This window comes from Macrobrachium nipponense, chromosome 13 (assembly GCF_015104395.2).
Source record: "Macrobrachium nipponense isolate FS-2020 chromosome 13, ASM1510439v2, whole genome shotgun sequence".
Lineage (NCBI taxonomy): Eukaryota > Metazoa > Arthropoda > Malacostraca > Decapoda > Palaemonidae > Macrobrachium > Macrobrachium nipponense.
Genome location: NC_087206.1, coordinates 30,808,149 through 30,820,243, shown reverse-complemented (window position 1 = coordinate 30,820,243; position 12,095 = coordinate 30,808,149). Strand labels below are relative to the sequence as shown.

Sequence of the window (12,095 nt, the reverse complement as noted above, 5' to 3'; positions counted from 1 at the left end):
TAAACGAGAGAGCCTAAAAAGGTGGAAAAAAAATCTCAGCACATCGGTCTCCAAGACCCGAGATCTCTTTTCAAGAGTATCTGACCGTGAAGTTGAAGATGACCTTAGGTTAAAGCTAGGTCAAATTACATCATGGAGACAGATAGGCAGAGTGAGAGAGATGGAATTTTAGTAAATTAACAATCATTCAAATGTCCTTTTAATATACTTGCTTTAATTCATATAAGTTGTTAAAAATATGTAATTCCACTGGAATCACTGTTACGGTGTTCACATATCGGCGCTAAAAAAGAATATAATTACTTAATTCTGTTATAGCTTATTCAGATAACTGTGAAAAGCATTCTCCAAATAATATCAAAGAATAGCTCCAAAAAATTAAAGAAATTCGTCATATTAAGTCACTGAAATTATGGAATGTTATGAAAAGTTATTTTGTTGAATTTTTCTTTATTTCGCCCAAAATCATTCTTTGGTAACCAAAGCAACATCTTTAACAGCACTTTCAAGGGGATAGTATAATCTATATCACTGATGCTCTGGAACAACTATCTTAATTCTACAAAATCACTACTGACAACAAAGTTATATATTAGACTACAAGTGCTCTGGGAAATCTGAGGGTGTCACACGAAACTCCAAAAGGGTAAAGAATATTTAGAATAACGACCAACAGCAGCAGAACGTACCACCATGAAGCTTCAGTCTTTAAGAAATGCATTAGCATCAACTAAGTGGGTGGTCCTAAACGATCAACTATCTTGACGCAATATCTTTGGCGTCAATAATTATGCTCTCATTTTTTTTCTTTTGTCAATTTTGTACAAGATTGGGTTAATCCTGATAGAACGCTGGGAATTGCGTAAAAATGTTGATTGTCTAACTACATTAGCCTCAAGAGCCACACTGACAACGAATCAAGTTCAAACATTGATCAAGTTTATAAATTCTCTGTCAAAGAAAAAATAAATAAGTTAAAAAGAAATACTCCAACATCCTTCGTACAGCATCATCCTACTTGAAATACCTCATGTTTTAAAAAGATGGCATATTTGAAACTCTAACTTGTCATAAAAAATTTTAAAAAATGTTTGCAAATTATAGCTCTTGACGGCCGATACTCACTATGCATGGTAATTCTAACGACTAATTAATTTCCACAAGAAAGACATTATTGCAAAACCAAAACTCCACGAAATAATGCCCTTGTTTACCAACCTCCATCTCAAGAAATGTGCAGCTGAAGAGCAAAGCTTATCTACTGTCACTGGCATCATGCCACAGTTAATACAAAACATTAATAAACCTAAATGCATCAGTATATCCAAATTCACAACATCCAACAAGATTATCCTAACACATAAGAGTATGAAAGACAACACGCACAGCAAAGTATGTACTTATCTGATCACTAGATTAAAAGATATATACTTTGATACCCCACACCAGCTCTCACTCATAATAGTGTCAATAAAGTAAATGATAAAGATGATTTCCTAAAGCTTCAGAAAATGGTTGACGCAATCTTCCTCTTGTTGCTCCGATCCACGGAAGGCTCTCAGACGATTTCAGAACCCAAAGACAGTTCCTTCGTTCGTCTCCTTCTCAACTTCCATCGCCTCCCGAACTAGCGCCCTCCGTTATTCTGGTAGAATGGGTGGTAGAAGTTGTATCCGCCGCTGCTCCTTCTCATGTTATGGTTGACGTGCTCGGGTGGGAGGGGGTTCCCGAAGCCGATGGGATTTCCGCCAGGCTGGACGTCGCTCGGCTGAGGCTGGGGGACGCCGGCGGCGCTGGTGGCGTTGCCTGTGCCTGTGCGAGAGCTGATGTCGAACGTGTTTCGCCTGTGAGGGCAAAGGGAAAGGATTCAGTCAATCAATTGGGGCAGAGGTGGACAAACAGTCGATCGCCGTTCCCCATACAAACCTATATAAACATACAAAAACACAAGCGCATATATATATATATATTATATATATATATATATATATATATATTATATATATATATATATATATATATATATATATATATATATATATATTATATATATATATATATATATATATATATATATATATGTGTGTGTGTGTGTGTGTGTGTGTATGTCAGGCAATGGTACTTATGTTTTTTCGTACTGTGGCGCCATTTGAAGTTTTCCCCCATGTGATAATATGTGATTATGTAGTAGGGTAGATCGTAAAAGTTTCAGTTTTTGGAGTAGATCTCGGAGTCCAAAAGTCTGGCCACCCCTGACTTAGGGGCTCAATCAGGAGATCAGTCGACAATTTTGCACTACCGTGTCAAGAAATTGATCGAGATTACCTGATAATTTTGTTCTTTTGCTAATAAAGATCACCTGCAAAATTCTCTCTTGCAACGAAAATAATCAGGAAGATCACTTGAAGATCTCTTGCTAGGAAAATGATTATGGAGATTACTTCATTATTTTTTCCTGCATGAAAATAATTACTGAGATCACCTGATGGTTTGTTCTGCCAAGAAAATTATTTAGGACAATCATCAGGTAATTTTGGACTGCCATGAAAATAATTAATGAGATCACATGAACATTTTGTCCTAAGAAAATAATTAGGGAGATTTACTGGCAATTTTGTTCTACAAAGAAAGTATTTTATGGAAATCACTTGATTTTGTTCTGCCAAGAAAAAAATTTAGAACAATTGATAATTTTGTTGTGCTATGAAAACTATCATAAGGGCATGACTTTAGTATCTTTTCCTGCCATGCAAATAATTCGGGAGATTGCCTGATCATTCTTTCTGCATGAAAAAATAATTAGTGAAATCATTTAATAATATTACTTGGCGGATAAAACTGCTAATAAAAAACATTAATGCAATCACCTGATTAAACTCGGATAGACACACACATATACATATATACATAAATATTATATAATCACATGAAATATAAAAAAAAAAAAAAGGAATCTCGCGATATCTTAGAATGAAGTTAAATTTATTAGCAAAACCACTATCGTTTTTTTGCTGTCTCGTAAACTCACTTCACGAAGCTTAGGATTTTATGGACTGGACTTTCAATTTTGGGCCCGAATTTTTTTTATATACTAATTAGTAGATTCCGACTTGTGAATTAATGGGAACTCAGATGACCACTGAGAACACAATAACTTGGTTGGCTAAGAAGCAAACATAGAGCATTATTACTGAATTACAGGTCCACCCTAATAATGTTGTTATATATCAACTATCGTTAACCTTGTAAGGCAGAGGTGGCCAGACAGTCGATCGCGGCCAAGACAATGATTAGGACAGGGTCATAACCGCGACCAGAAATTTGGGTCTGCGATTCGATTTCTGGACTAAATTACATCTCGTAAATAAAGCCCAGATGAAATTTCAAAACCAAAATTTGAGAAAAAATTGGACTTACGGAGTAAACCTGAAAACGCTTTAATCCATAGTAGATTAAAGAAATAAACTCCGCACTTTCATTAAATAAGAGACTGGAAAATAATTTCGGGTAAAGTCCTCCTCAAATTAAAAGATGTGGAACTGTTGTTTAAAAAAACAATAGGAACTAAAATCTTGTTATTATTCAAGATATTATCTTATAATTTTGCTGAAATGAAGCCAGTGTCTTTCTAAAACAAATGTAATATCAAATTATGACCCGAAAGATATATATCACACGGGAGATAAATGACCTCCCCCAATTAAATAGTAGTGACCTTTCAAAACCGATGTCAACCTGGCTAAGAGCTTAACGTTAGTCGCAGACTTACTTTCAAATCCATTTCTACTCCACACCCTTTTATTTGTTTGGAGTCAAGCCACAGCTATAAAGACCTACTCAAATGGAGAAAAGGACCTAAATCCAATGTCAGGTCAGCCAGTGATTTTTCTGCCAAACCAGCGACCATCAATTAAACCCAGAACCAACGATGGCCAGAGTAATAAAAGCCAAAGTAGGTCAGCGACCTATACTTAAAACCAAGTCAAATATCAGCCTGAAACTTAACGTCAAATCAAACCACTGACCTATAATCAAAATTAAATTGAACATCAATATGAGAATATCAATCATATCAAACCAAAGTGAAGAAAAAATTCATATACAGCCATAAATATAAGCCAGCATGAAACCCATAGAGGCCTATTCACAAATTGATCTAAAGAGCGATAAGAAACCATAACAGATCCATAACTGTTATGTATTTCTATTCATTTCCAAATAGTTTTTTAAAAAATTCAACTTCCTTTTTAGAAGAATACTAAGCCATTATTTTCAGTTCTACAAACAATGCAACACAATCTAAAGTTATGGGTAAAAACTCAGATGTTTACGAACAAAAGGCACAACCAATACCAGACATTTCTGAACATTTTGGAGGCATGCAATTTTCAAACATGAAAACGAACGTTTTAAGCAAATGGTTTTTAGCAGAGAGAGAGAGAGAGAGAGAGAGAGAGAGAGAGAGAGAGAAGAGAGAGAGAGAGAGAGAGAGAGAGATTGCTAAAACACTGAAAATATCTTTAAGTACTCGAAACTGATACTTAGACGTTTGGTATTAATGTAATTTTTTCTAGTACAAAAGCACACACTGCAGACAAATACAACAGTAAAAAAGAGAAACAATCACACAACAATAAAAAAAAATTGAAGCAAATATGTAATCAATGAAAAAGCCAACAGTAGGATGCTGAGAGTCATTATGTACTAAAGTCGCCAGACCCTACAATGAAAAATAAACCATTTGTGAAAAATACAAACAAAATATAGTAATCAGGATAGTTAGAAACATGAAGATATTTGGATCCTTGAGGCAACTTGTTTTTTTACCCGCTTAATGCATGATGCCAAAATCATGACATAAAGGAAAACCATTTGTGAGGCTCTTTAACAGATGAGGTCATTTTGGAGCTGTACTTCGGCAACACAGATTTACTGACGCTTTCTTGGGGCAATTTTGTCTTTCACAGTACTGTTCGTTACAACACAGACCTTTCTGGGACCATCCTCCGATAACATTAGGTTTTGTGAAGCTGTCATCGCGCAAAATGAAAAAACATTTAAGAGGAAGCACTTGGGCAATAACAGAGCACCAAACAAAGAAGAGGTGAAGCGAGTAAGTGCCTCTTTGAGTCGATTTCTGAGTGGCAACCTCTAGCAAACTGCTTTGCAGCAAAAATATCCCCCCATGGAAGGACAATAACAGCCCATTATGGGGCCATGTCATAGCAGTGAAAAGATAATTAGTTTTGTAATTATGAAGAGCCTTTAGAAGTTCGACTAAGATTAAAGTAGCTTTATGAGAGGATCTTTGAGAATGAAAATACCTTAAGCCCTTAACTGAGCTGCTCTTTTAAGCATAAGTCACAGGCTCCTTTTGAGGGACGGAAGGTCTTATGGGACTCCATGAAGTGTACAAGTATGAGACCTATGAGGTCATTCAGCGATGAAAAGGATATTGAGAGTAAAAGGCCTTTACATGTGTAACAGGATGAGATAATCTCGGAGTTGCACTATGAAACAATTGTCAGAAGAGGATGGAAAGTACGAAGCGAGAAAGATAATGAAAGGATGTACAGTGGAAGAAATGAAAATGGTTGCAGCTAGGGGCCGAAGGGACGCTGCAGAGACCTTAAGTAAAGCTTATGTCTATTTAAAATCCAAGTCATGGGACTGGACAGAGTTCTAGTAATCTACGCCAGCCAACTCTAATACGAGAAGGAGGAAGTGGCTCATCTCCATAGTACCATCAACACCGTAAGGAATGGGTTGTGCTCATGGAAATCACTGGGCGTTGCCAGAGAATGTCCATTGCAAAAATACTCATGAAATCGCTGTCACTGAATGAAGCGAGTTGTGCAATAAATCAAAACTACTCTAGAACGCTGGAAGTACAAGAAATAAGCAATTGTGCTGTTGCTGTATCACTCATTAAAACGTGCGGTCGAGTCAAACAAGCCAAACGGGTTTACATAAAGCCCAAACTCAAAACGGAATTTTTGAATCTATACTTGCATTAAAATCCTCAATGAGGGTATGTCCAAATTGTTGCGGCTGTGGATAAAAAAAACCAATTGCATTTAAAGATACTTATTTGGTTATTCTAATAACTGGTGAACAAGTACACAGAATTCAGGGTAATGTGCAGATATACAAATGATTGACAGAAAGTCTTTGAAATATAATAGTATACGAATAGATCAATTTTACCAATGATAACAGGATTTCAAGCTTTTATACATATATACTATATATACATATCCTTATAGTATAAATGATAAAGTATGTGTATGCAATCCACACCCCAGCATCCAAGACTTGATAACCAAACACGACGAGAAGTTTTCACTTTTGCTCAGATCTGGTTAGTTTTCAGTTTATTTGTACACCTGATTACAGATAGCGTTTGGGGAATTCAAAATAAATTCCCTGAAAGGAAACTCCTCTTTTATGAGTTTAGAAAGATGTTCCTTGGAGAAGTAGAGGAAAAAAACTGTTGATGATCTCATATTTTCGCAAAGCTGTAATGGCACCAGTGGAGGTCAAATTCTGGGTATTTTATGGGCATCTAAAAAGGATCCTGCAGTTCCATACAATGTAATATGTACAAACTTTAAGAAAACTGCATGAAAAACATGATAGTTTGTGATCTGTGAGCTATTTCTGAAGCTAACGGCGCTGAGCCCATTTAAAGCAAAACAGAAAAACATTCCAGAAATCGCAGAGCTTACTGATAACCAGATGCCAATACACTTTGCTTCTTATTAACAAACCTGTTACCATACCACACACCTCTCAATATCATCTCTTGAAATCTCCATTATTGTCAAAGAGGTAAATTTAGTCCCGACTTGACCATTCATATTTATAAGTACCCCCTCGGTTTAGCCTTCCTGTCGTACCCTTGTTCAAGGTCAACAGATATAGACTATGACCTTCCCCTTGGCAACATATCTGACCAACTTATCGCTGCCTTAACTCGAATATCTCATATGTTCTACATGTATGTGGAATCTATTAGCCACATTCAACAGGTATACACTAATAGAACTGTCCTGTCAACAAGTAATGATTCGAAAAGTCAGGTCATCACTGCGATTGCAGCAGTAAGATTAAGCCAGCTTTATGGTGGCACGGGCTCTTGCTTTTCAGCAGCCGCAACATGCCTAGTATAATTTTCACCTCCATATCGGCGACTCAGTGGTTCCAATTAGCCGAAGTTTCAAAACAACCATTTGATTTTGCTGCGGTGACCAAGTTGTTGAGATACCATGAGCAGTAATGCACATTAGAGCCATCAATCATATATATATATATATATATATATATATATATATATATATATATATATATATATATATATATATATATATATATATATATATATATATATATATATACACAAGAGAGAGAGAGAGAGAGAGAGAGAGAGAGAGAGAGAGAGAGAGAGAGATACACTCAAACAAGTGTCTCAATTTCTATAATGCTAAACTTTGCTGACACGTTTCATATAAATAAAAATCTTAAAATTCTAAGGACAGTTCACTGACGTTAAGAGTAAATACAATGGTTTATGCACCAGCATAAAAACCTTCCGAAAACAGGATTTATCACGTTCTGATCAGTAACTACTACTCAAATAAAATGCAGAAATATGCCATTCGCTCAGTCTCTCAAGATATGTTCGAATGAGACGAACTCGTAAGGGAAGCATGACCTGAGATTCTTGTCCCGATTTCACGATTTTTACAAGAATGGCGCAGATGTCGTGGCATGTCGAAAGGTTTCCTTGCGCCAAGCCTTTGGTGTGTTGTACGCACAGGCGAGTTGCAGACAATTTCAAAAGTTAGAAAATATGTCACCATTTCGCTGATGCCACAATGCAAGTTCCAAAACATTCTTAAAAGTATCGCTCCCTGCTAATCATTGATTGCCGTATACTGTAGAATGTGGTATTGCATTCAAAGTGGTGTCGTGAAATGCTGCACAGGTGAAAATTTCCATCCACGTTCGTCGTGAAAATGGCCATGAATGTTGAAGATGGCTTTACAAAAGCTCATGACATAATGCTAAGTTAACATAAACCAACTGCGATAGGGATGCAATGTGAAATTGTTTGAAATATCACAATAACAGCATTACAGTGCAATGAATGTTCTACGAAGTAAACATAATGTTGCAAGTACATTCCACAATGTGAGCCAAATTCCAAGAATGATCACGATGTTGTCACGAATCCCCCACATCTCCAAATCGCAACAATACTAATTAGACGCGGACACGTACCCATCATAAACACATGACGATGCAGATATAAATACAGGCCGTGAACTGTCTTCCCCACTTGACACACACACATACACACACTTACACACACACACACACACACAGAGGTAGAGTTGTCATTTACTAAATCCAAAGAATGTTTCTGGAAATTATAGTGTACCAAGTGAGGCACTGAATGTAAAATTACACTTGTATTTTGTTTACATTTGCACATTCATTTATTATTTATTCAGTAAATATTTTCATTTGCTTAGACTTTTTATAATTTCCAGCTGTCGTAAGAATAAATTAAAAAAAATTTCTACACGTACACATTTTTTGACGAATTTCAATTCATTTTAAATTTTTTTTGCAGTTAATTGTAACTCCAAGTACAAGGATTGACATAAACACTAATTTAACACAAAAACTCTAATAGCAATTTCAATGCAAGAGCATCATAAGCTAGATAAAGTTCTATCTCAGCTAAATCATTCGAATTTTTCTCATTTACTTTCAGTATCTCAACCAAATGACATTTCAGACATTTTCCTTAGTTAAAAGTACGCCATGGAGGATCGGAATACTCTGCCACACACACCTTGATACAACTTGGTACTGTACTGCCAAGTTATGACATATTGTATGTAATAGTTTTGTGTCAAAACGTACAACTATCATACCACCTGAAATTGGGAGATACATTCATGAACAGAACATAACGCTAGATATAGTTTTTGAATTCCATAACCATTTATAACAAAGAACAACATAATTCATGCATTCTGAAAGTTGCACCTAAAGCTTGCATTCTGCTCGTGGCTACTCATGCAAGATTTACATCTGAAAAACGGCATTCAAATATTATCATTTATTTCTCACTGTTCAGTTATCAACTATCCCACTTACCTTCCAGCCAGATACAAATTCTCAGAGATAATTCGTTAGCTTCCTCTACCTTACCAAGGACCAAAATGCTAAATGGTCCCAACTTGATACTTACCGAACATAGCAGATGCAGCAGGAGGGCATCAGCACTTCTTCAGGTTCGATCTGGTTACTTCCAACAACCAGCATCCTCCTGTAGACGTACTTCTGTCTGCACACAGTGGTCACATCTCCAGTGGTGGGGATTCCGATGTTGCAAGATTCACCTTCCCTGTAACACACGTCAGAAGTTACACTCATTTCTTCAAGAGAGCGAAAGGTTATCGAATGGAACTGACTATAGAATTTAGGACAGGGGCCAAGCACTAGAACCTATGAGGTCTCTCAACGCTAAAATGGAAACTGACAATAAAAGGTTTGAAATGTGTAACAGGAGGAAAACCTCGCAGTTGCTCTATGAATCAATCGTTAGGAGAGGGTGGAAAGTAAGATAGAAGAGAATATGAAAGGAGGTACAGTAAAAGGAAGAAAGGGATTGCAGCTAGGGGTCGAAGGCACGCTGCAAAGAACCTTAAGTCATGCCTACAATGCACCGCACGAGGTGCACCGACGACACTAGCCCCTACATGGGCAAAGGATCATCCTTTTCCTAGTTTTCTTACCTAAAATGGCTGTACTGAAGACTGTTTTGACCTAAGTTAGCTTGCATAATGCAGGGGTGATGATTGTGAGGGAATATTGCAGAAAAAAGGGAGATGATGCTAAGAAGCTGCATCCAGTCATGAACTATACTAATTAGATGGTATACTGTTTCAGCTTAAAAACCAATGCAAACGTTCCTAAATTACCTCGGATTTAAACTGGTTTCATAAGTTATATTTTAATGAGAGCCATAAGTTTTCCTTTGGAGCCAAGAATAATGGAACATTTCAAGACTGTGATAGTAATGAGAAAACAAGCTTATGGAAGGGGTTCAACTGTTAAATGCATCAGTTTACAATAATTTGTTATCGAGTTGCATTTCAAAAGCAATTTTAGGTTTATGCCCATTCCACAACTGAACCATCAATCAATAGATGCAGAAGAGTAATTAGACATCCTGAACATCCATTATATTCCCAGGCATCTCATCTCCTCTCCAGGGCATATTATCCCATAAACAGCGAGATGTCTCGAAACTATTACTATAGTAATGTTACCAAAGTCCTCCCACACTCACTTGTGACATCTCTCGACTCGAAGGGCTTGTTTGACACCTTCCTGGTTCACCACGAAGACCCAGTCATTTTTGGGTGTCTTAGCCCTCTGGGGGAAGATCAGCTCCTCCCGTGAGACACAGGCTGGAGTCTCCCTTGGACCGCCAAATCTAGTGCTGGGCTCAATTCCAGTCGGGAGAGGAGGAGTTGTTAGGGTCTGCCAAAAAATGAGAGGCTGATAAAGTAACTATAAAATAACATTTTTGTATTGCAGATGAACCTCTTTTCTAAGTCCAACAGTAACCATACTTTTATTCCTGCAGACCTGTTGCATGCAAGAAAGGCGTCCCCAACACCATCTCCCCCAAAAAAGAGAAAATAATAAAAATTGGCATTATTTACTGCTCTGCATATGAGCTTCTTTTCCTACAGCCAACAGAAACCACACTTCACTTCTGTGGGACTGTGACAAATAAAAATATATATATCAGTGTCACTGCTCTGTGTAGTGTGAAAGTCACCAAAGTCCATAACCTGTTATGATACTGGAAAAATAGTAAGTCATGAGGTTCAGAATGTGTATGGGGATGTGGCAGAGGAGTAAAGGAGAGTATGATAGTGGATTTGTTTAAAGGAGAAAAATCTGAATGTTGTGGAACTGACATACGTATCGCCAATGGGAGTGCTGGAATCGCCAAGACAAAAAGGATTGTGTGAGGGGTACCTGTAAAACTAGGGAAGTGGCGGTGATTGTAGTGGCAGAACACGGGACGGCATAAAAGAATGCAATGCGCTGGCTCAAGGACCGCGGCATGTCTGGTAGTGTGAGTGGGGGCAATGCCTAGAGTGGGGAAAAGTCCTCATGGACTAAACCTTCCTTGTATGAGGGTAGACGTGATAGTGGAGAAAGTAGGAATCTTAGGGCAATCATGTTTGCCTAATATACGTACATGGGAAGTTGTAAGACAAGATTTTGTCATACAAGATTTTGGTTGTGAAAGTAAGACGACTGACGTGGGGGAAAAACAGTGTGGGGTTAGACATGAAAGTAGGAAAAGTCAAGGAAATTTGAACATCAATGGGAAAAGCTATATGTGTACATGTAAGTGTGTATATATATAATCTACATACATAATATATGATGTATATATATATATATATATATATATATATATATATATATATATATATATATATATATATATAACTTTGCTCTAGCAATAATTGACAAATTCAAGGGATAATAGTTCTGGAGTAATAAATACAGCCATTTGAGATAACTCCAAGTCCCTGGCATTTACCTGAGTAAAAAAAATAGAAAAAACATTCTAAATTAGTTAATTGGTCTACGACCTTGAGCTAGCGTATTTTCTTACACAGTGAGGGAGAAAGTATCATATTCATTAAAAAAATAACAAGCATGATATTTTTGTATCGTTGTAAAATTTATGAATTCAAGCATGCAATTTCATAAACAACAAAATAAAAAAAACTGGTAAAAATCTCTTCACAATAAATTAGTGGAGTTGGCTGATGTACTGAATAAAATAATGCTAATGATGATAACAACAGCAAAAACAATAATTGTAACAACAATACCATACACTAACAACAGCCGCATGCCTTCTATAATATTAGACCCCATTTACCTGTCCACGTATGAGTTAGTCTGTGTTTTATGATGTAAACAAGTAAACACATGACAATAATACGTATTATGTATACACGTTCCTATGGAGGCACCACGCA

General features: G+C 36.8%; 1 protein-coding gene across 6 annotated transcripts in view; it reads right to left on the bottom strand.

Annotated features, from left to right (window-relative positions):
* Window positions 1-185: 185 nt before the first annotated feature.
* Window positions 186-12,095, bottom strand: part of LOC135225721 (uncharacterized) — a 63,092-nt gene continuing 51,182 nt past the window's right edge. For 5 of the 6 annotated variants that reach the window (XM_064265090.1, XM_064265089.1, XM_064265094.1 and 2 more), the window contains 4 exons: window positions 10,370-10,563; window positions 9,266-9,421; window positions 6,013-6,051; window positions 186-1,844 (listed from right to left, as the gene is read on the bottom strand). In XM_064265090.1, the coding sequence (XP_064121160.1) occupies window positions 1,628-1,844; window positions 6,013-6,051; window positions 9,266-9,421; window positions 10,370-10,563 (606 nt within the window). In that variant the 3' untranslated portion in view covers window positions 186-1,627. The remainder of the gene's footprint in view (window positions 1,845-6,012; window positions 6,052-9,265; window positions 9,422-10,369; window positions 10,564-12,095) is intronic. The other variant, XM_064265092.1, reaches the window with a different exon arrangement.